At 44.2% G+C, this 24,922-nt stretch overlaps 1 protein-coding gene across 1 annotated transcript; it reads right to left on the bottom strand.

Moving 5' to 3' along the window:
* Positions 1-1,578: 1,578 nt before the first annotated feature.
* chatb (choline O-acetyltransferase b) lies at positions 1,579-14,543 on the bottom strand (the record flags this gene model as incomplete). The annotated part of the gene is made up of 14 exons (XM_084135332.1): positions 1,579-1,909; positions 3,652-3,789; positions 3,899-3,961; positions 4,057-4,198; positions 4,346-4,468; positions 4,591-4,719; positions 4,933-5,033; positions 5,280-5,449; positions 7,200-7,392; positions 7,925-8,060; positions 8,140-8,193; positions 8,483-8,601; positions 10,540-10,731; positions 14,529-14,543. The coding sequence occupies 14 exons, from the start codon at positions 14,541-14,543 to the stop codon at positions 1,679-1,681; spliced, it is 1,806 nt and encodes a 601-aa protein (XP_083991458.1). The 3' UTR covers positions 1,579-1,678.
* Between the last annotated feature and the right edge of the window lie 10,379 nt (positions 14,544-24,922).

Here is a 24,922-nt window from a genome sequence, read left to right as displayed (position 1 = left end):
GGGTTAGAGTGAGAGTGAGAGACCCCCGGGGAGGTATGGGTCAGGGTTAGAGTGAGAGACCCCCGGGGAGGTATGGGTCAGGGTTAGAGTGAGAGTGAGAGACCCCCGGGGAGGTATGGGTCAGGGATAGAGTGAGAGTGAGAGACCCCCGGGGAGGTATGGGTCAGGGATAGAGTGAGAGTGAGAGACCCCCGGGGAGGTATGGGTCAGGGTTAGAGTAAGAGAGAGAGACCCCCGGGGAGGTATGGGTCAGGGTTAGAGTGAGAGACCCCCGGGGAGGTATGGGTCAGGGATAGAGTGAGAGTGAGAGACCCCTGGGGAGGTATGGGTCAGGGTTAGAGTGAGAGCGAGAGACTCCCGGGGAGGTATGGGTCAGGGTTAGAGTGAGAGCGAGAGACCCCCGGGGAGGTATGGGTCAGGGTTAGAGTTAGAGAGAGAGACCCCCGGGGAGGTATGGGTCAGGGTTAGAGTGAGAGTGAGAGACCCCCGGGGAGGTATGGGTCAGGGATAGAGTGAGAGTGAGAGACCCCCGGGGAGGTATGGGTCAGGGATAGAGTGAGAGTGAGAGACCCCCGGGGAGGTATGGGTCAGGGTAAGAGTGAGAGTGAGAGACCCCCGGGGAGGTATGGGTCAGGGTTAGAGTGAGAGTGAGAGACCCCTGGGCAGGTATGGGTCAGGGTTAGAGTGAGAGCGAGAGACCCCCGGGGAGGTATGGGTCAGGGATAGAGTGAGAGTGAGAGACCCCCGGGGAGGTATGGGTCAGGGTAAGAGTGAGAGTGAGAGACCCCTGGGCAGGTATGGGTCAGGGATAGAGTGAGAGTGAGAGACCCCCGGGGAGGTATGGGTCAGGGATAGAGTGAGAGTGAGAGACCCCCGGGGAGGTATGGGTCAGGGTTAGAGTGAGAGTGAGAGACCCCTGGGCAGGTATGGGTCAGGGTAAGAGTGAGAGTGAGAGACCCCCGGGGAGGTATGGGTCAGGGTTAGAGTGAGAGCGAGAGACCCCCGGGAAGGTATGGGTCAGGGTTAGAGTTAGAGTGAGAGACCCCTGGGGAGGTATGGGTCAGGGTTAGAGTTAGAGTGAGAGACCCCCGGGGAGGTATGGGTCAGGGTTAGAGTTAGAGCGAGAGACCCCCGGGGAGATCAGGGTTAGAGTTAGGGTTAGGGTTAGGGTTAGGGTTACCCTTGGGTCTCTCACTCTAACTCTAACCCTGACCCATACCTCCCCGGGGGTCTCTCACTCTCACTCTAACCCTGACCCATCCTGGTGGAGGGTTAGGGTTAGTGGAGGTGAATGAAAGCGTCAGCATCTGCGAACTCAGACATGTTCGTCCGATCTTTTATACTACAAGTATTAGAACATGATTGGATAGATGAGAAGGTAATAAGTGACGTAACAATTGAGTCTTCCTGGCAGAACTTACACTAAAGCTTTAATTTCAGTAAAACTTTATCTAACCTGAATGTGAAAAATGACATTTTCAACATAAATGTCTGTAAAGTGAGCTCTAGTTGCACGTCTGTCCAGCGGTGAGGAATATTATTTAAATTACAGTCATCAAGCAAAGTGCTGTTGTTTGAGTTTTACTACAGCGGTTATTCTCCTGTTTATCAGTGTGGATCTGCTCTGAATCAATCTTTCCTGAATGAAGCGCTGCCGCTGTTGTTCTTCACTGCCGTCTCAGACGGTCTGACGCTGTTGTCTGCGGTCGCTGTGTTTCATGCACAGGTGCATCATGTCCCTCAGCCCGCCGTCCAGCTCGCGCACCAACAGCCCTGACCATGTTTCTGTGCTCTCTCTGAAACTGGACACACAGAACAGCATGCGGTCGGCCTGCGGGTTGTAGCACACGCCGTAACCGTCGGCAACCACTGGACCATAGCAACAAAACATCTCCTCTGTCGTGGGAACCTGGAGGGACAAAAATCATACAGCATATATATATATACTGTTTAAAGTGCATCCGGAAAGTATTCACAGTGCTTAACTTTTCCACATTTTGTTATGTTACAGCCGTATTCCAAAATGGATTGAATTAATTATTTTCCCTTTAAATTCTAAAAACAATACCCCATAATGACAACGTGAAAGAAGTTTTTTTTGAAATCTTTGCAAATTTATTAAAAATAAAAAACGAAAAAATCACATGTACATAAGTATTCACAGCTTTTGCCATGACACTCAGAATTGAGCTCAGGTTAATCCGGTTTCCACTGATCATCCTTGAGATGTTTCTACAACTAGATTGAAGTCCACCTGTGGTAAATTCAGTTGATTGGACATGATTTGGAAAAGCACACAACTGTCTATATAAGGTCCCACAGTTAACAGTGCATGTCAGAGCACTGAGAGAGACTCGTCAGGATCGAGGGGAAAGATGAGGAACTGGGAGACTCGTCAGGATCGAGGGAAAGATGAGGAACTGGGAGACTCGTCAGGATCGAGGGAAAGATGAGGAACTGGGAAACTCGTCAGGATGGAGAGAAAGATGAGGAACTGGGAGACTCGTCAGGATCGAGGGAAAGATGAGGAACTGGGAGACTCGTCAGGATCGAGGGGAAAGATGAGGAACTGGGAGACTCGTCAGAACCGAAGGAAATATGAGGAACTGGGAGACTAGTTAGGATCGAGGGAAAGATGAGGAACTGGGAGACTAGTTAGGATCGAGGGAAAGATGAGGAACTGGGAGACTCGTCAGGATCGAGGGAAAGATGAGGAACTGGGAGACTCGTCAGAATGGAGAGAAAGATGAGGAACTGGGAGACTCGTCAGGATTGAGGGAAAGATGAGGAACTGGGAGACTAGTTAGGATCGAGGGAAAGATGAGGAACTGGGAGACTCGTCAGGATCGAGGGAAAGATGAATGTACAGAGTCACTCTTGATGAAAACCTGCTCTCAGACTGGGGCGCGAGGGTTCATCTTCCAACAGGACAACGACCCTCAGCACACAGCCCAGCACTGGGCTCTGGCTGGGCCAATCAAGGACATTCCCAGAGTTGTCCTGTAGCCAGTCCTTTATTATCTTATAAAGGACTGGCTACGGGACAACTCTGGGAATGTCCTTGAGTGGCCCAGCCAGAGCCCAGACTCGAAACCGATTGAACATCTCTGGAGAGATCTGAAAATGGCTGTGCACCGACGCTCCCCATCCAACCTGATGGAGTTTGAGAGGTTTTTAATGGCAGAAACTGCCCAAAAATAGGTGTGCCAAGCTTGCAGCATCATACTCAAAAAGACTTGAGCCTGTAATTGGTGCCAAGTATTGAGCAAAGGCTGTGAATACTTAAGTACATGTGATTTTCTTCGTTTTTTATTTTTTATTTTTTGCAAAGATTTTAAACAAACTTCTTTCACATTGTCATTATGGAGTATTGTTTGTAGAATTTTGAGGAAAATAATGAATTTAGGAATAAGGCTGTAACATAACAAATTGTGAAAAAGTGAAGTGCTGTGAATATTTTCCGGATGCACTGTATATTACAACATTTCCCAAGCCCCCAAAAACACCTGAAACGCTTGATTCTGATCAGTCAGTGGCTCATTCTCACATCAAATATGTTTTGTTCATATGGGACTGTTAGAGGACAAAGACTGTTTTACGGGCAACAATAAAGTTGTATTGTGTTGTGTTTATATAGTGTGCTGCTCTTACCTGACTGGTTGACAGGATGAAATGGTTACTGATGTGGTACGTTTCATCAGAGAAAATGTCTGGCATCTCCATTTTCATCTCTTTGGCCATTTCTCGTAGTCCTAGTAAGTGATTGTCCGTCCCCATCCCTGCGACGGCCTGCGGGCGAGCGATCGCCACTTATGGCATCACAATACACTTTGCTTTTATATTTACATTAAATTATCTGAGTTACTTTAGCAAACAAGTAACTCAAGTAGTAACTCACCAGAGCTGTGATTTTTGTCTGAGATTCTACAGCCGCTCGCAGTTTCTCCATCTTCTCGGTGTCCTGGAATGAAGTATGAGTTTAATGCCAGATATTGTTCTGTTTATGGCAGAAAGTAAAGGAGAGACGATGCTGTAACAGAAGGAAACATGTGTGACCTGTGTGGATGTTCTGCCATCTGTCATTGCCTTGGCGAACGCCAGCGCCTCGGGAGTCGCCGAGCGGATGTTGTCCACACGTCCCTGTCGGAAGCGGCGGAGAGAAGCGCTCTCGTAGGTGGAGACGGGCCTTCTGTGAGATCTGCACACACACAGTGAGACGAGGTCTTCTGTGAGATCTACACACACACAGTGAGACGAGGTCTTCTGTGAGATCTACACACACACACACACAGAGAGACGAGGTTGGGACAGTCCAGCAGAGAGAGGTAAACAGGAGCATCTGTACCTGTAGAAGGCCAGCTGTAGAGCCAGCTGTATGTACGCGTCAGGACTCATCTTCTGCTGCTTGATCAACTCCTTCCCGTGAGCCGTGAATGTGAAAACATTCATGTCCAGATTCGTCACAAGTCTAGAGGGGGGTGAAGAACCAGTGTCAATCAAACCAGTGCTGATGCTTGAGATTATATAAACTGCTTGAGTCTTCGATAGTCTCTTTCCACGGTTTTGTGTGTGTGTGTGTGTTTTCCTCACCTCTGCAGGTGATCAGCGGCGGAGGCCAGCGCACTCTGGATCCCAGCAGAACATTTCCACACTAATCTGCGTGGATGAGGAAGTTCAGACGTGCTCCGACCGGAGATCGGCTTACAGGAGCTGCTCCGTCTGCAGGTAAGAGAGAGAGAGTTCATTCATAACTTTCATTAATGAGTTAATTCATTTAAGTTGTTGTTGCATCACCTGGCTGAAACATGTTTTATACATAATTAGAAATAAATAGAAGAAAGTCAAAAGAGAATCTTCTCAAACTTCTCCACTTCCTTTTTGAGTTACAGATCTTGAGTTAGTAAATGATCTGGTTGACTGTTGATGACGTACATGTGTTTCAGGACGTGTTCAGCACACTGCACCAGAACGATGCCCTCGAGCGGCGAGTGCTCACACACAACCCCACACACTCCATCGGCACCAATCACAAACTGAAACAAAACACACAAACTTCCATCACATCCTCAATGCTTCCATTTCTCAGGTCTATTGATGTTCATGCAGCTTTTGGAGAGGAAGTGTGTCAACAAACAAACACAACTGCAAAACAAGCCAAAGTTGTGGCTCTTCCCGCAAACAGACTCTTGAGTCGCAGTGTTTGGCTCTGAACATTAGACTGACAGACCAGAGTGTCTGAAACATCAGCAGCTTTAGAGTCCTCTCTATGATAGTCGTACCTGCAGGGTTTTGTCGTACCAGCGGTTCGCCCCGTTCTTCTCCTGTCCTCCGCCGTGCAGCATCAGTGAAGCTCTGTTGGCGTCGATGGGCTCGAGTCCTGCAGGATCATCCAGGCACACGACACACATACAGCTCTCCATCAGCTCCACTGACTCTCTGTTCACTGCATCTGTGTGTCAGATTTTACACAAGTTGAAATGCATGTCTGTCATGCACAGGATCATGGGAAACTGGATTTCAGTTTCAGTTTCCTTCTGGTTAGCTGTGAAATTTAGCAAAAGCAATGAAAGTAACCTGAGAGTTCGCTGTGTTTCTAGCTATAACCACCGTGTCCATAGCCGCGTTTCCACTGTCGGGCCAGTGCGAGCAGGGCTTAAACAGGACCTGGAGCACCGAGTCCTAAACCTGCTGCGTTTCCACTGTCGGGCCAGTGCGAGCAGGGCTTAAACAGGACCTGGAGCACTGAGTCCTAAACCTGTTGCGTTTCCACCGTCGGGCCAGTGCGAGCAGGGCTTAAACAGGACCTGGAGCACCGAGTCCTAAACCTGTTGCGTTTCCACCGTCGGCCCAGTGCGAGCAGGGCTTAAACAGGACCTGGAGCACCGAGTCCTAAACCTGCTGCGTTTCCACTGTCGGGCCAGTGCGAGCAGGGCTTAAACAGGACCTGGAGCACCGAGTCCAAAACCGGCTGCGTTTCCACCGTTGGGCCTGAAGCTCCACAGCGCTTCACTAAAACACACCCTAACACGCCTCTTTGGAACAACGTCTCACACACACCCATCACTTCCAACAAATGGAAGTTTTATCTGAAAACTAATCAGAAATACATCACTGGAAACTAGCGAGATCGCAAAAGAACATGATAAAAGCGACCATTTGCTGGCCTTTTTGTTGTTTACTTGAATATTTAAAACCCAAGCATCAATGTTTTACCACAGGTATTATTGACCATAATGAATTAACTGTCAAGTTTATTGAACATTGATTATTTTATGACAAATGCAAAGCTAAATATGATATCAGACAGTCCGGTATAAAGAGACTAGACATACTGACAGGTAAAATAAAAACATGATTGTGATAGCCTACATGAGTTGTCTGATTTCTTCAAGCGGTCATATTTACCATGTTTCCTATGGTAATGGTTAGCATGCATAGTCTTTTGCATCGCGTATAAATATTTCTACCAGAAAGACTCGGGAGAATAAATACTGTGACAATTAAACATTTATTAACAGCCCAGCAAGCAATCAAGTTCTTTAGCGTAGGCCCCGTCCGTAGCTTGCAATCCGAGGGTCCGGACTCTGCATATCCTGCCTGAAGACGAAGGCAGGGGCACAGCCGACCCCCTGCAAGGTATAGGAAGGGACCATCCTGGTGGTGGGGAGGATGGAGGTGAATGGAAGCATCAGCATCTGCGAACTCAGACGTGTGTAAGTACCAATCTTTTATACCACAAGTATAGGAATATGATTGGATAGATGAGAGGGTAATAAGTGACGTAACAATTGAGTCTTCCCGGCAGAACTTATGCTAGAGCTTCATTTCTGCCTTATACAGTGATCAGAATCCACAAACAGAGGGTATTCACACATGAAAGTGAGTTTTGAGCTAAAATGATGTTAAAAGTCTTTAATGCTGATGTTAGCTGGTATATGGAATCATCCGGCGCTGTCGTCTCCTGACTCAGGTAAACTCCTCCTCTGTTCGTAACCACTCCTCAAGCCTGATCCGGCCCACTTTTTGAAGGGATTCGGCGGTCCAAAAAACCCTGGCCGTTGGCCCCAAGGAAGCCTGACGAGGTCCGATCAAGCTCCGGAAGTGACAGTGGAAACGCGACTAGCCTGGCACTGGCACACGCTAGCAGCTCGCTTTTGGCCCGACAGTGGAAACGCGGCTCATGCAGTGTTGCGTTGGACCTTTGAGCAGCTGTTCTCTGGCTGAAGCCCAATCCGTCCGTCCGTCAGCGGTCAGCAGTCCCACGGCCAGCTGCGTCTGCGCTCGCGTCTGCGCCGTCTGCGCTCGCGTCTGCTCGTAGATCCACTGCAGCTGAGCCTGAAGATCAGCCTCGTTCAGTCGGCAGGATCCTTCTGTCAGGTTCAGCACGAAGAACTGAGAACATGAATGAGACACAGGTTTATCCTGCACTTCTCTGGAGAAGGGCTGATGCTGATGCCTATATGCTAATTAAAGAACAGTTAGCATTGTATTTTATTGGATGTTAACTAACTAGCACAGTTTTATTGTTTGTTCAGTGAAACTGCAGGTCTAGTGCAGTCGTGATCTCAGCATGACGGACACACACAGCGGCTCCCTGCGGCTCCACTTCTCTGATTGGGTTATTGAGTTTTCTGACTGGACCTCATTAGGGACTCATTTCCAGGTAAACGACCCTCAGGCCCGCAGCGCTCGGTCGCCCAGCTGGACGTCTGCAGAGAGAGAGTTGCTGTGATGCTGAAGAGTGTGTGTCGATGGACTGCTGCTAATTTAAGAGCCTCTCTCGGTTGGACCGTGATTAACTGGATCAGATGAAGGTGACTGATGTCCTTCAGAGATTCTGGCAGAATCAGGACCAACTAAGGCCTTTTCTTGACTGTCATCTCAACAAACAAACACAGGTGTAACACGACAGAAACACACACACCTGATTCCTGCAGGCCACGATGACGTGCGCTCCGTCCGCTGTGACGAGTGTGTCCCGCTGCAGTCCGGCCCGTCTGGAGGAGCTGAAGAGACGCTGGTACTGATCCATGCAGAGATGAGCATCCAGCAGAGTCTTCCTGCAACACACACACACACTCGTCACGCCCTGCTGACACACACACTCGTCACGCTCTGCTGAAGTCAGTGAAGAGTTACCCGTCCACCACAGTCTTGTACTGAGAAACACCCAGAATGAGATGAGCAGCAAATCTGTACAAACACAAGAGACAAACATCAGAGTCACTTCTGTTTATTTACACCAGATCCAAACAGGCAGAGCGAGACATCGAACCCTTCAAACCCGAACCATCTCACTCATTACCGACCCACTGTGAGTGAGTGTGTGTGTGTGTGTGTGGTGGTGGTGGTGGTGGGTTGTGAGAGTGTGTGGTGGTGGGGGGTGGGGTGGTGAGGGGTTGTGAGAGTGTGTGTGTGTGTATGTGTGTGTGTGTGTGTGTGTGTGTGTGTGTGAATTAATGTGTGCTGTTTATTTACTCACACGAGAGAGTCTCTGTAGTCTCTGAAGGGTTGTTTGGGGAAAACCAGCGCCGGACTGGAGTTCACTGGCAGAGCGAGTCTGTTCTTCAGATACATGTCCTCCAGCCACACGTCGTACACCTGAGACACACACACACACACTCATCAGTTCATCAGTTAATGAGCTAATGAACCTGAACTGCTTCAGGCCTGAAGATACAAAGAGACACAATCAAACATCATTTTAATAAAGCGCAATTATTTATCAAGAGCTGCTGTCACATTATCAGCCGTGATGATCCTGGCAGTCGATCAATATCCACAGATCAGCGACTGGTGACCCTTCAGTTTTAATGCGACTGTAATAATAGATGTGTGTGTGTGAGTGAATGTGTGATAGATCAGCAGTGTGTGTTGTGTGAGTGAGTGTGTGATAGATCAGCAGTGTGTGTGTGTGTGTGTGTGATAGTCGTCAAGTCAAGTCATCTTCATTTATATAACGCTTTTAACAATGTAGATTGTTCCAAAGTGGCTTTACAGAGATACAAGGATAGTTTAAAGTAACAGAGATTGGTTTGGCTTTACAGCAGATCTAGAATAAAGTTATTTTCCAGCTAAAGTTAGTTTGATTGATTCACTTCCGTCGCAACGATCATTTGTTATTAACTTAGGGGCCGCTAACACACACTGTTTTAACAGGAAACTCTACACAGACTTTAAACGCGAAACCTGTGAGAACGCTGATGCCGTGCACATGCGTATTACGAGTTCAGTCTATTGGTATGCAAGTTTGAATATATGTGCGCAGGCGTGTAATTCCCTACAAACCAAGCCTTAAAAAACTACTTGTCTGGCCTTAACTTACACAAACCAAATTTTCCCGACAACGCTTTATCTCAACTCAACTCAACTCAACTTTATTTATATAGCACCACTAAAAACAACGATTGTTGACCAAGGTGCTGTACATTATTGCACAAAACATTGGCATTAACATCATTTACTACATAAAAATACAGCACAAAAACACAGAACATACCAGACACCGCACAAATCAGCTACAATTATAAGCCAGAGAAAAATAGTAGGTTTTGAGTTTAGCTTTAAACTCATGTAGTGTAGTGGCAGTTCTAATAAAAGCAGGTAAGCTGTTCCAAAGTTTTGGTGCAGCAACGGCAAAGGCTCGATCTGTAGAGTGGTAAAGGGATCCTCCATAAGGAGAAACTAGTTGGCACTTTAGTACCCCGCTATGACATCGGGTCCAGGCGCAGGTCCTTCATCAGATCTGGATCCGGCGGACTGCGGTAAACCTCGGGATAAACAAAAACACTAATATTAGCGTAGATGCCATTCTTCTTATGATGTAACGAGTACATCACGATTTATGGGAAGTGTTCCCGGTTCCGGCTGACCTAATCTATGCAGCCTAACATTGAATTATAGAAGTCTATAATGTGTTATGTGTATGCTAGGCCAAAGAGATGTGTTTTTAGTCTAGCTTTGAACTGACAGAGTGTGTCTGCTTCCCGCACAATGGTAGGAAGACTGTTCCAGAGTTTTGGTGCTAAATAGGAGAAGGATCTACCGCCAGCAGTCGATTTTGATATTCTAGGTATTATCAACTGGCCGGAATTTTGAGATCGCAATAGACGTGAAGGACTATAATGCGTTAAGAGCTCGCTCAAGCACTGCAGAGCTAAACCATTTAGTGCTTTGTAAGTAATCAGCAATATTTTAAAATGTATACAATGTTTAATAGGGAGCCAGTGCAGTGTTGACAGAACCGGGCTAATATGGTCATACTTCCTGGTTCTGGTAAGAACTCGAGCTGCTGCGTTTTGGACCAGCTGTAGTTTGTTTATTAAGCGTGCAGGGCAACCACCCAGTAGAGCATTACAGTAATCTAGCCTTGAGGTCATGAACGCATGAACTAATTGTTCCGCATTTGTCATTGAGAGAATATGTCATAATTTAGATATATTTTTAAGATGGAAAAATGCTAGACACGTGACTTTCAAATGAAAGATTGGTAGATCTGTGTGTGTGTGTGTGTGTGTGTGTGTGTGTGTGTGTGTGTACCCAGTTGTCAGTGTTCTCTCTCTTCTTTCTCAGCTGTTCCTGCAGTGTCTCTCCGACTCCTCCCGCTCTCCCGAACGCCTCCACCACGGCTCTGGTTTTCCCGAACTGTGTCTCGGATACCAGGTGTTTCATGGATCTCAGGTAAGAGTCCAGCGTGAGCCTCAGATCCGGGACCGGCAGTTTCGGCAGCGTCTACAGAAGAGGAGATATTACAGGAGATATTAATGAGATATTACAGGAGATATTAATGAGTGATAATTGTTCAGCGTCTCTCTGATCTTCTGGTGTTCATCTCTCTCTCTTTAATAATTAATAGGAATAGCTTTAAGACAAATGGAGAAAAGATTGTAAAAGAATTTCCTGCTGGTCAAAAATATCATTTTGAATATATATTGTGTCGTTCAGAAACACAGTATTTCTTGAAATATTATTCAGATTTATGAATGATAGCATTTGAGATTTTAACACTACTCATTTATGTAATCTCAACTCAAATGGATTAAGTAAACTGACTTGAAACAGTTGCGTTTGGCTTAACTCAATATTTTCATGTTGAAAGAACAACAGTTTCCGTTAAGTAGACCAAAAATAACATTTGATGCTTGTTCAATTTACTTAAGTAAATGGAGTTAATCCAACACAATTCTTTTCAACCATTTTACTTAATCCATTTGAGTTGAGATTACATAAATGAGTTTAGTTGTGTTAAAATAGCAATATAGAAAACTAGGAACAGGATTTCCCCTTCCCATCATGCTTTGCACAGGACTGGATGGGGGTGAAAATTTGAAATAAAACTTTATTTTATGTGTTTTTTTCATCATGATAAAAAATTGGTGACTTGTTAATGATTAATGTTCTTTAATGTTTATATTTAAAAGAGTTTCTGATATGTTAGTGTTTTTGGAGGTTACCATTGTGGTGCGGTGTAGACCATGTGCTTGGGGTGCTAACAACGTGCTAACAACAATTAAAGTGGTTTTAATAATAATAAAAACAACTACTTCAGGCATGCATTGGATGTAACATAATCGTCTTCTAGCAAATGCCTAACATTAAGAGTCTTTATGGAGTAAAGATTTTGTAAAAGTTTTTCTTATTAGATAACATTTGTAAAAGTTGTAAAATTGTTGAACGCATTCACTAAATAAATGAATCAATTAAACAATTGGATTATTTGTTTTAATTTTTGTTTGATATTAATTTTAGGATAATTGAACTTAATAGTTTTGGACAAAATTAAGAATGTTAACCTGATTCAACTAAATGGCATTGAATTAACCTTATGTAATAAACTTAAGTCTACTGAAATAAACAATGTTAATTAAATGCAACATCACCCAGTTACGTAGAGCCTGTTGACATAAAAAGTTAAGTAAATTCACCATATATTTTTGATTTTCCAACAAAATTTTGATTAAACATTACATGGTCAAAACATATACACGGGTGAATTGTTCGCAATAGATCCATAACATGCACTTAGAAAGGACAGATAGGATGGAATTTCTTTTTGTGCAGACTTTAAGTTAACTTTTACCAAAGATTAAAATGTTAAAGTTTAGTCCCTGAAGCGTTTATTAAATTGTCTCTATAGTGAAATTGAAACAAAATGTACCGATTGTATATAACCCTACACGTTGACTTTTAAACAGTAGTCTAAATTCTGAATAAACACATTACGTCTGTAAGATTCTTTGAGGTGTGAAAATTGGATTACGGTTCAACAAAAACAAATAAACATATAGCCAGAAACACTGAGGTAATGTCGAGTAACACAAAAACAGATGCAAAAACTCGATACATTACAATATCGTTCTACAAATAGTGGTTTTGCTGTAACACAATGGTCTTTTCAATACATGTTGACACTTACCAATGCTTAAACTCAACTCAAACAGCTGGTCTACTGTTGAAAATATGTTGTGTAACACAGATATGGATATAATACACAGCAATCGAAGTTATTACATCAAGCAAATTCATGTGAATACTGTCGTATATGAACAAATAGAAGACGAGAATTGCTCGAGTTCACTAACATTACAAAGGAAACGGATATCGTTTGGTATTCTGCTGATGAGGGACAAAAACTGTTTTTTTCCTTAAAGAAGAACAAATTGTGAAGACAAACATGACAAATTGTGTGTCTGCTGATGGGTTTGTTTTAAATGTAACAGTCGTATGTGTATCAGAAACACATCAAGACTCACTTTTCATGTTGGGCCTATTATGTGTCTTGTGACCGCTTCGTAGACAGACCTAAAAGAATATCGCAGTTTAAAGTTTAACATTTTTGTAATTTTCTTATGCTATATTTGTTCATTAATTCCTATATGAACATGTTTGACAGTGCTCAAAGCGTAGTCTTCGTCTAAAAACTGTGCAAAGAAACAAGATGTAAACGGTGTCATCCGCTAGTGGGGAAAAATGATATAAATTACATTATTCCTCAAATGTAATTGCCTCACAATAATGTGGTACAGGCACTCTAACAAATCTGACAGAATCTACATATTGTAAATGTTTACTACAACTATGTGAGGATCTGGGTGTGTTTTGTTTATGACGACTTAAACTATTTGTATTGTTGCTGTTCTTTTTTAATTAATTCGCCTTTGCATAAATTACTACTTATTGGATGTTAAACCCCACAGGGTATAATTTAAAACGTATGTTTGTCAAAAGAAAAATCATTCAAACTTTTTCCACCTCATGAATATGATTGACCTGAAGAATGAAAGCTGTATCATATACTTGGATATTTATGAACAATATCACACTCATAGCCATGCAAAATGGTTCTAAAGCTTCAGCCTATCTGATAAATATATAATTTTGTGTGAAAAGACAATAAAATTAAACACTAATTTCACATATATTGTCTTTCAATAATTTAAGTTCCTTTTCATAAATCATAAATTTCAAGTCAAATTCAAGTGATAAATGTTTATGTTAATCTTTGGTTTTAAGGGAAATTAAATATTCTCGGGATCCCCACTGACCCCTGAAGTTATGACTTCTGAAGACCTTAAGACGGGTACAATTAAATATCCACTCAAGACAACTTTACTTATGCTACGTCATGGACTACAGAGGCTTATGTGTGCTGATTTTCTAAAAGATACACTGTAAACCCTAACGCTCAAAATAATTAATTGGTTGAGTAGGGCCAACTTAAATTATACAAATTAGTTCAATCAAATTAACTTTTATGAGTATTTAGAACTTTCTTTTCTTTTGAGTTCACAAATCTTACACATTTTAATTAAGTTGAATTGTTTAATTGTTTTGAGTTCTATGAACTTGTTTCTTTTAATTTAGACAAACTTAAATTTAACTGAAACTGGGCTGGGATCTCTATTCCCCAGCATGCTTTGCCATGACACTTAAAAGGGAGAGTAAATGCCAAAATTGTTTTGTACCAGATTAATGTTAAGTGGGAGATTTAGTAATGTTTGATGTTTTGTTTTGCTATAGTTTAGAAAAGTTTCTGGTATTTTAGTTTTTGGGGGGTCACCATCACTGTGACGAGTGGAGCATGAGCTTGGTTTGAGAACAGTGAATTAACCCTTTAGAACCTGAAGCTAAAATAGGTGATTTTCACATATTTTGTTTTTGACTGTAAAATTATAAAACAATGTGCTATCTTCAAGTGTAAGGTGTCGTCTTTTCAGAAAAAAAGATGGCTTTCAGTAAATTGCAGTTATTGGCCATTAGTGTGTGTGGTGAGTTTGTAAATAGAATTTAAATAGACAAAAAAAAAGACACGTGAATAAATTTACTGATTTTTATTTAGAAAAAAAATCACGAACAAAAGAAACTAACTAAACTAACTTTAAAGTGGAACATTTAATTATAATGCATATAGACAAGTCTTTTTTGTGACACTGGGTTGCACGGTTTTCATTTAGGATATTTTTTCATACACGCACGCATATACAAATACATACATAGGGTTACATACGCACGCCTCTTCTGACGTCTACCGCTTGATTCGCCATGTTTTTGCTAGTTTTTTCTTTTATTATTTTATGCTGTCCAAAACACCCTATCCTGTTGCGCTCCATATCTCTCTCTCTCTCTGTTCAAATCTTTCCGCGACCAGGGGTACTTCTCAATATCCCTCCTCGCCTCCTCTCTCCTCCGTCCTCCATCCTATGACCCGGAAACCGATCGAGCTCAGCCATCTTGAAGGACATCTCAGTTCTCTAATTGCACCGTGAGGAGTCGAGGATCGAGTAGTGAGGATCGAGGATCGAGGAGTGAGGAGCGAGGAGTGAGGATCGAGGATCGAGGATCGAGGAGTGAAGAGTGAGGAGTGAGGAGTGAGGAGTGAGGATCGAGGAGTCGAGGATCGAGGAGTGAGGATTGAGGTGTCGAGGATCGAGGAGTGAGGATCGAGGAGTGAGGATCGAGGAGTCGAGGATCGAGGAGTGAGGATCGAGGAATCGAGGAGTGAGGATCGAGGAGTGAGGATCGAGGAGTGAGGAGTGAGGAGTGAGGATCGAGGAGTGAGGATCGAGGAGTGAGGATCGAGGAGTGAGGAGTGAGGATCGAGGAGTCAAGGAGTGAGGAGTGAGGATCGAGGAGTCGATGATCGAGGAGTGAGGATCGAGGAGTGAGGAGTCGAGGATCGAGGAATTGAGGAGTGAGGAGTGAGGATCGAGGATCGAGGATCGAGGAGTGAGGATCGAGGAGTGAGTGAGGATCGAGGAGTGAGTGATGTTCGAGGATCGAGGAGGTAGTATCAAGGAGTTGAGTATCGAGGAGTCGAGGATCGAGGAGTGACGATCGAGGAGTGAGGAGTGAGGAGTTGAGGATCGAGGAGTGAGGAGTGAGGAGTGAGTATCGAGGAGTCGAGGATCGAGGAGTCGAGGATCGAGGAGTCGAGGATCGAGGAGTGAGGAGTCGAGGATCGAGGAGTCGAGGATCGAGGATCGAGGAGTGAGGATCGAGGAGTGAGGATCGAGGAGTCGAGGAGTCGAGGAGTCGAGGATCGAGGAGTGACGATCGAGGAGTGAGGAGTGAGGAGTGAGGAGTCGAGGATCGAGGAGTGAGGAGTGAGGAGTGAGTATCGAGGAGTCGAGGATCGAGGAGTGAGGAGTCGAGGATCGAGGAGTCGAGGATCGAGGAGTGAGGAGTGAGGAGTGAGTATCGAGGAGTCGAGGGTCGAGGAGTGAGTATCGAGGAGTCGAGGGTCGAGGAGTCGCGGATCGAGGAGTGAGGAGGCTTCCTGAGGAGTCATGAGCGAGGATACACGGGTGTATCCTATGCGGAAGAGTTTTATCGACTAAAACGTGACGCATGTATAAATCCCATCAACGCCTATAAATGGGAAAGCCCATCAACGCCTATAAAGCCCATCAACGCCTATATTTCCTGAGGAAGCTGAAGAAGGCAACGCTGGACACTAACATCCTCAGCTCCTTCTACAGGTGCGTGGTGTCCTCCTGCATCACTGTGTGGTATGGCAGCTGCACAGTGGCAGAAAAAGAGATGCTGCAGAGGGTGGTAAGGTCTGCACAACGGACCATCGGATGCAACCTACCAGGCCTCTCAGACATTTACACAAGCCGATGCAGGGACAGAGCAACCAGCATCATGAGGGACTCTACCCACCCTGCACACGGACTGTTTTCCCACCTCCCCTCAGGCAGAAGGCTGCGTAGCATCCAGGCAAGGACCACCAGGCTGAAGAACAGCTTCTACCCGGATGCGGTCAGACTAATGAACTCCTCCACACTGCCATGCCTTTGTCTTCTCAAGAATTAGCACTGCACTTTATTTATTTATTAACTTGCTGCTATTTTGATACTGTCTTTGTAAATTATTTTATTTTAATTGGAAATGTCTTAAGTATGACAGGGTTTATGAAGGAATGTTCTTCTTTTTTTTTATGTAAGTATTTATTAATCACTGAAGTAGTTGGTCAACACCGAGACCTGAGTTCTTATTTCGTTCCCCTCATCCGTGTTGTGAGAATGACAATAAACTAAGTCTAAAAGTCTAAAAGTCTAAATTCTCCTCCCCCTTCACATTGGTCACAATAATTTTGATTTATACTTTACCTTTGCAGTTTATATAAACCACACATCTCACATATTTCAACAGGGTATCTTGCTCTATTAATATTTATTATGAATTTCTTAAATTAACAAACTTCAACAACATAAGGGCAGATCCTCTGAGCTCTGCTGATGATGCGGTGAAGTGACGCTCGAGAGAGTGTAGAAAATGTAGAAAATGTCCAATGTAGAAAAAAAGCTTTCATTCGATCCCTCTGTCTTTTCCTTGCAGCTGTCAGGATTCCATCACCATCTCCATCCACTCATTCCCTCACTCCGCCCACTCAGTCATTCACATGCTCATTGTCACCTGATTACTAATCACCGTCACCTGGACCTCATCATCAGTTCACCCATATATACCTGCTACGAACACTCAGTCATTGTCTGATCTCGTCTACACATAATACAGACTCTCTGCCATACTTACCTGTATTCCTGCCTACGATCGCCAGTCATCATTCCGTCTTCTAAGGAACTCCTTCATCATCATCTGCAAGAGAAAGACAGAGAGAGACTTGGTTACACTTCAGTTAAGCTATCATCTGATATTCAACTTACTGTTTACTCACCTGTTACGCTGTACCGATCCATTCTGCAAATTAAAGCATTTAACTTACCATTCTGTCTGCTTCGTCTATGCCAAACCTGACAGAAGATCAGACCACCATGCAGAATCCATTGGGATCCACGGTGAATCCACCTGTCAATCCGATCGCCATTCATCAACCCACCTCTTCAGCTTCACTTCCTCAAGCGCCCGTTGCTTCGTTCACTGCCTCAGCGTGTCCCATGGCCCGACCAGTGACATTCTCCGGACTGCAGTGGGTTTCTACTTCAGGTATCTTTGTATTTCTCCATGCAAGAACATCAATTCATTAACGATTCAGCTTGTGTTGCTTTCATCATTTCACTTCTGTCTGGGCAAGCACTTCAGTGGGCACAGTCTCTGTGGAATTCGAATTCCGAAGTCGTCAAATCCCTCTCCGGTTTCATACAACACTTCAAAGAAGTTTTCGGTCAAACAGCTGCTGATCTTTCAGTACATGATCAACTCTACAATCTTCAAGGCCAATCTTCCGTGAGTACTTTCTCCTTACGATTCCGCACCTTAGCGGCATCCAGTGGATAGAATGAGGCAGCATTGATCACAGCTTTTCGTCATGGTTTGAACCCTAACATTCGTCAGTTGATGGTGGTTTACGACGACAGTCTGGGAATTGAGAAATTAATTAAAAAATCCATTCGAGTTTCGCAAAGACTATCAGCCTGTGATTCTTCGACTCCCACTGTATGTCCTCCGCCCACGGTTCCATCAGTCACTCCTCCAGCACCAGAGCCTATGGATCTCGGCTCCGCCCATCTTCCAGCTTCAGAGCGTCAACGACGAATTCTTCATAAACTCTGTCTCTATTGTGCATCTGATAATCATCTTTTCAGCACTTGCCCTGTTCGACCTCCATGCCCAGCGGTAAGCACAATTCAAGTCTCACCTAAAATTGAAGCTTTAAATCGCACCACAGTGCATGTATTAACTTCTCGTATTTGTGTCTCAGCGCAAGCCCTTATTGACTCTGGTTCGGCGGGGAATTTCATCTCCACCCAGCTTCTCCAAAAATTGAACATCTGCAAACATCGCAGTTCTCAAGACCTCCATGTACAAACCATCCAGGGAAAACCGCTGGGTCGAGGTCGAATTCGTTACTGTTCACCTACTCTGACCCTGCGCGTTGGATGTCTTCATTCAGAGGAGATTTCTTTTATGGTGCTGGAGGAGTCCACCGCTGAGCTCATCCTGGGACGCCCCTGGTTAGTTCAACATCAGCCGACGCTCCACTGGAAATCTGGTGAAGTATTGCGTTGGGGTGAGTCCTGTCATTTGTCCTGTCTATCATCCATCAAGAAAATACCTTCATCATCATCGATGCCTCAGAAGAGGTCCAAAGTTCCTGTTTGCTCCACCTCGGTTGAGAGCCCTGAAGTACAGCATCAAGTAGAGATTCCAGTGGAGTACCAGGCGTACCAGGATGTGTTCAGCAAGAAACTGGCTACTAAAATACCACCTCATCGGCCATGGGACTGCGCAATCGACTTGCTACCTGGAGCCACTCTACCTAAAGGTCGTATCTATCCACTGTCCATCCCGGAGCAGAAGGCCATGGAGGACAATAGTTCATCCGCACATCGACCTCCCCTGCCGCTTCAAGTTTCTTCTTTGTGGGTAAGAAGGACGGAGGGTTGAGGCCCTGCATCGATTATCGTCATCTCAACTCTCAAACCGTCAAATACAGTTATCCCCTTCCTCTGGTCCCAGCTGCCTTGGAGCAGGTGCGTGGGGCTCGCATATTTTCTAAACTAGACCTTCGGAGTGCATACAACTTGATCCGTATACGGAATGGAGATGAGTGGAAGACAGCGTTCGTCACCCCATCTGGCCATTATGAATATCAGGTTATGCCCTTCGGGCTGTCAAACGCTCCAGCGGTCTTCCAGGGGTACATGAACGAAGTGTTCCGTGAGTACCTCAGCCGCTTTGTGATTGTCTACATTGACGATATCCTCATCTATTCATCTTCAATTGCTGAACACCATCGTCATGTCATTTAAGTACTAGAGAAACTGAGAGAACACAAGCTTTACCTGAAATTGGATAAGTGTGAGTTCCATATCACCTCTGTTCAGTTCCTGGGTTACATCATAGATCAGCATGGTATCCAGATGGACCAGAGGAAGGTGGAAACAATCCAAGACTGGCCATTACCCACATTTGTCAAAGAACTCCAAAGATTCCTCGGTTTTGCAAATTTCTACAGAAGATTCATCAAGAACTACAGTCTCATCAGTGCTCCTCTCACATCTTCATTAAAGAATCGACCCAAGTCTCTGTCCTTGAATCCCACTGCTATCCAAGCCTTCCATCGCCTCAAAGAAGTCTTCACGACAGCACCAATCCTCATCCATCCCAATCCTGAACTTCCTTTCATCGTTGAGGTCGATGCGTCTTCCACTGGGGTTGGAGCGGTGCTGTCACAGCGGCAGGGTGAGCCTCCCAGACTCCATCCATGTGCCTTCTTTTCCAAAAAGCTGTCCCCGGCGGAGCAAAACTACGACATCGGCAACCGGGAACTGCTAGCCATAAAACTGGCTTTAGAAGAATGGAGACATTGGCTGGAGGGAGTCACCAGTTTGAAGTAATTACAGATCATCGCAACTTGGAATATCTTCGTGAGGCAAGAAGATTGAATCCTCGCCAGGCCTGCTGGGCACTCTTCTTCACTCGATTCAACTTCGTTGTTACTTACCGTCCAGGAAGTAAGAATTGCAAGGCAGACGCTCTTTCCAGACTCCATCATTCATCTTCAGAGGACCTCAGTACTGAAACCATCCTCCCTCCAGCCTTAATCCTCAGTCCCATTCTCTGGGACATCGACCAGCAAATCTCTCAGGAAAATTCTCGCCATCCTGCTCCGCCGGGAGGTCCAGAAGGGCGTACTTTCGTACCTCAACATCTTCGTACTCCCCTTCTGGACTCTGCTCACATGGTTCCGGGCTCTGGACATCCAGGTAGCAAGCGTACCCTCTCGCTCCTCAGTCAGCGGTACTGGTGGCCGTCCATCTCTGAAGATGTCTCCAGGTTCGTCCGCGGCTGCTCAGTCTGCGCCATCACCAACACTCCCAGAAAACTACCTGAGGGTAAACTTGTGCCACTACCTATACCCAGACGCCCTTGGTCACACATCGGAGTGGACTTCATGACTGACCTTCCTAGATCCGGTGGATTTACCTGTGTGCTCGTCGTTGTGGATAGATTTTCCAAAGACTGCAAGCTGATACCTTTACCTGGTATACCCACGGCTTTAGAAACAGCTGAAGCATTGTTTCATCACGTATTCAGAAATTTCGGCATTCCAGAAGACATCGTTTCGGACAGGGGACCCCAATTCATCTCCCGGGTGTGGCACGCCTTCTTCAAGCTCCTCGGGGTCACTGTCAGCCTCTCATCAGGATATCATCCGCAGACCAGATTCAGGAGATTGGACGTTATCTGCGAACTTATTGCCACCAGTACCAAGACAGCTGGAACCGATACCTCCCCTGGGCGGAATACGCCCAGAATTCCCTCACTCAGCGTACCACCGGGCTCACCCCCTTTCAGTGCTTCCTCGGATACCAGCCACCTCTCTTCCCTTGGTCGGGTGAGCCCTCGGAGGTTCCAGCTGTCGACTTTTGGTTCCATCAGAGCGAGGGGGTATGGGACTCAGTTCATGTGCATCTACAACAGGCAGTGCGGAGGCACAAGGATCAAGCGGATCGTCTACGAGCCGATACACCCCAATATCAACCTGGTCAGACGGTGTGGTTATCGACGAGGGACATTCGCCCCTGCCTTGCCGTAAGCTGAGTCCTCGATTCATTGGACCTTTCACCATCCAGAGGCAGTTGAACGAAGTAACCTACAGACTCAACCTTCCACCTCAGTACAAGATCTCTCCTTCCTTCCATGTCTCTCTCCTCAAACCCTTCACTGTCTCTTCTGTTCCCTCAGATTCCACCTCGGATGACGTGCCTCCTCCTCCCGTTCCTGTGGAAGAAGAGGCCATCTACAGAGTTCGATCCATCATGGACTCCAGGCGGCGAGGTCCCCGTCTGGAGTATCTGGTGGACTGGGAGGACTACGGTCCAGAGGAGCGTTCCTGGGTACTCCGTGATGATATCCTAGATCCAGCCTTACTCTCCCAGTTCCATTCTGACCATCCTGACCGCCCAGCTCCCAGGGGTCGTGGTCGACCTCGCCGCCGGCAACATCTCTCTTCTTCCCAGCCGTCAAGAGCCGCCTCGGGAGGGGGGGTACTGTCAGGATTCCATCACCATCTCCATCCACTCATTCCCTCACTCCGCCCACTCAGTCATTCACACGCTCATTGTCACCTGATTACTAATCACCGTCACCTGGACCTCATCATCAGTTCACCCATATATACCTGCTACGAACATTCAGTCATTGTCTGATCTCGTCTACACATGATACAGACTCTCTGCCATACTTACCTGTATTCCTGCCTACGATCCCTATCTTCTCAGCCAGTCATCATTCCGTCTTCTAAGGAACTCCTTCATCATCATCTGCAAGAGAAAGACAGAGAGAGACTTGGTTACACTTCAGTTAAGCTATCATCTGATATTCAACTTACTGTTTACTCACCTGTTACGCTGTACCGATCCATTCTGCAAATTAAAGCATTTAACTTACCATTCTGTCTGCTTCGTCTATACCAAACCTGACAGAAGCCTTTCCTCGCATCCTACAGGAGTGCAGCTGAGACACCAGGAAAGGAAGCGAGGAAAGGAAACGAGGATGCACAAAGAAGAATTGAGAAGCACCCCTGCTCTGCCAGAAAGCGGCCGTACTTTGCTGACGGAAAGCCTGAGATTACAATTTGAAATGTTTTGATAGTGCAAACGGTTAAAACGTTACAGTAACATGAATACATCTTGCTGGTGTGTGTTGGTGGATAAAATACTGCTTGAATATCTTTGTATAAATAAGATCTAAGACGACTAAGCACTGTTTTTGCTTTAAAATTGTAAAGTTTTTTGAGCAGATGCTGTTTAGTAAAAATAGCACCTTCATTTCTACCATACAGAATTCTTCTAGGAAGATAAATAGAAGATACGATTTAAATACAACTTTAAAGATTTGATTTAAAAAAGTCTTTTAATTTTAAAAGATCTAATTTAAACTTTTAAGATTATGCTTTTAAATGAATTAAATAGGAATAAACCTCTGGAAAGTAGACTAACTTTACATATGCTGTGACATCAGGCCTGTAACGCCTCTTGTTTCTGTGAGCATCTGAAGCTTCAGTTCACAGTTTATCCCTGAGGATCTGGGGCTGTTCTGTTTACGACCACTTAAACTATTTGCTTTTTGGATTGTTTTTTATCATTGCATAAACAACTACTTCTTCAGCGCTCTTTAAATGTAAGGTGTTTTTATATTTATTTATTTATTTTTGCCAACTTATTTATTTAACAGTTTATTTACTAACTAAAACTCTTTAAATCAATTTTGTACCAATTCTGATATTATTCATTGTGTTATACATTTTATTTAATTTAATTTAAAATATAGATAAGTTTATTTTTATAGAACCCTTGTGTGTTTGTGTGTTTGTGTGTGTGTGTGTGTGTGGTTCAGGTATTTTTGCAAAATGTGTCCCATGAGCAAAACACGTTATAAATTATATTTATTTATATTTTTGAAAATGTAAAAAACGGAGAAAGTTTTCTGTGAGGGTAGTGTTTAGGTGTACAGGTAGAATATACAGTTACAGTATCATCATGTCTATGTCCCCACCAGTTTAGCTAAAACACACAGCTCTGTCACTCTAAGAAACACTCAAGAGAGTTTATATTATGGTACATGTAGTCTTTAAATAAATGCACGAAAATATAAAAAATGATTAAGCGGTCATTTATGTGTATTCATAAAGTCAAAGGGTGTTCTAATGATGTGTTCTAAGTTTAAATGTTAGAAAAAGAAATCTGATCTTCAAAAGGCGTTTTGTCATTTTTGGGGGCCTATTTCTTTCACGCGTTCTCCAAGAACAACAGGGTGGGGGACTGCTCCCCCGGGAAGAGGACAATTTAACTTAACAATCACTGGATAAGAGTGGGCTTTATAAAATGTAACTTCCTGGCCATTTTGTTTTAATCCCTGACTTTTTCCTGAAGACACTGGTATAAAAATCTAATTATAGTGATTATAGTCACAGCCTGGTCAGTGTAGAGGAGCCAGAATGGTCAGATTTGGGGTGTCCCTGCCAGACAGGAAGGCTTCAGATAGGAGATTGATGTTTTCCTGAAACAAACTGCTAATGCTAATACATAGCAACTACACAGAGAGGAAGGGGAGGGCCTGTGATTGGAAACAATCTTCATTCTCAGTTTAGCAAACGGAGAGCAAACATCTCTGCTCAGAAATTCAAGGATCTGTGATTTTAACCAGAGACAAAAAGACCTCCTAATTTCACCGATGGTCAGTTCACTTCAACACTCGTTTAAAACTAACTTTAAAATACTTGATAATTTAACGTCTTATTTCAAACGATATTAAGTATTATTCACTTTTTTATGTTTTATTTATCTGCGTAAGTCAGTATATTGCGGTGTCCACATGATGACCCTATATACAATACAATACAATACAAACTTTATTTCTATAGCACATTTAAAAACAACCATGTTGACCAAAGTGCTGTACATTGAGAAGAAACAATAAGTAGACAAGATACAACACCAGACAATTACAACAATTCTCATGCCGGATTAAAAGCCAAGGAATAAAAATGTGTTTTAAGTCGCGATTTAAAAACCAGAAGGCTGGGAGCCAGTCTAACATGAAGAGGCAATTCATTCCACAGTCTCGGGGCTACGACTGAGAAAGCTCGATCCCCTCTGCTTTTGAGACGCGTTTTAGGGACGACAAGAAGAGACTGGTTTGCAGACCTTAAAGATCTTGAAGGAGCATGTGGCTTCAACAGAGAAGTAATATAAACAGGAGCTAGTCCATGAAGGGCTTTAAAAACAAACAATAGAATCTTAAAATCAATCCTAAAATTAACAGGGAGCCAGTGAAGAGAGGCAAGGACAGGGGTGATATGCTCACGCTTACGAGTTCCAGTAAGAAGACGAGCGGCCGAATTTTGAACCAGTTGTAGACGAGAAAGGGAGGCCTGGCTAACACCTACATACAGAGCATTACAATAATCAAGACGTGTTGTGATAAATGCATGTATAACCCTCTCAAAGTCTGTGAAGGATAAAAAGGGCTTAAGCTTAGTGAGAAGCCTAAGTTGAAAGAAACTGGCTTTCACAACAGAATTGATCTGCTTCTCCATTTTAAAATCACAATCCAGTTTAACTCCCAGGTTTATTACAACAGACTTAACATAAGGTTGCAAAATGGCCAGATTCATTTGTGAGACATCAGAAGTGCACTGGGTTTAAAAATCATGGCCTCAGTTTTACTCTCGTTAAAGTTTAAAAAATGTACAGCCATCCAGGCTTTAATATCATTAAAACAGTCAACCAATCTTGTTAAAGAATTACCATCATTTATTTTGATGGGCAGATAGATTTGCAAATCATCTGCATAGAGATGGAAACTGATGTTGTGTCTTTTTAATATTAATCCAAGGGGGAGCAAATAGAGTGAAAAGAGAATTGGCCGGAGAATTGAACCCTGGGGAACTCCACATGTGAGAGACACAGAAGGTGAAATAGAGCCTTCTATATCACTGATGTATTAGATT

The sequence above is a fragment of the Abramis brama genome, assembly GCF_963993115.1.
Source record: "Abramis brama genome assembly, chromosome: 14".
Taxonomy (NCBI): domain Eukaryota; kingdom Metazoa; phylum Chordata; class Actinopteri; order Cypriniformes; family Leuciscidae; genus Abramis; species Abramis brama.
Note: the sequence above shows the minus strand (reverse complement) of the source record. Positions and strands in the feature narration are given on the sequence as shown.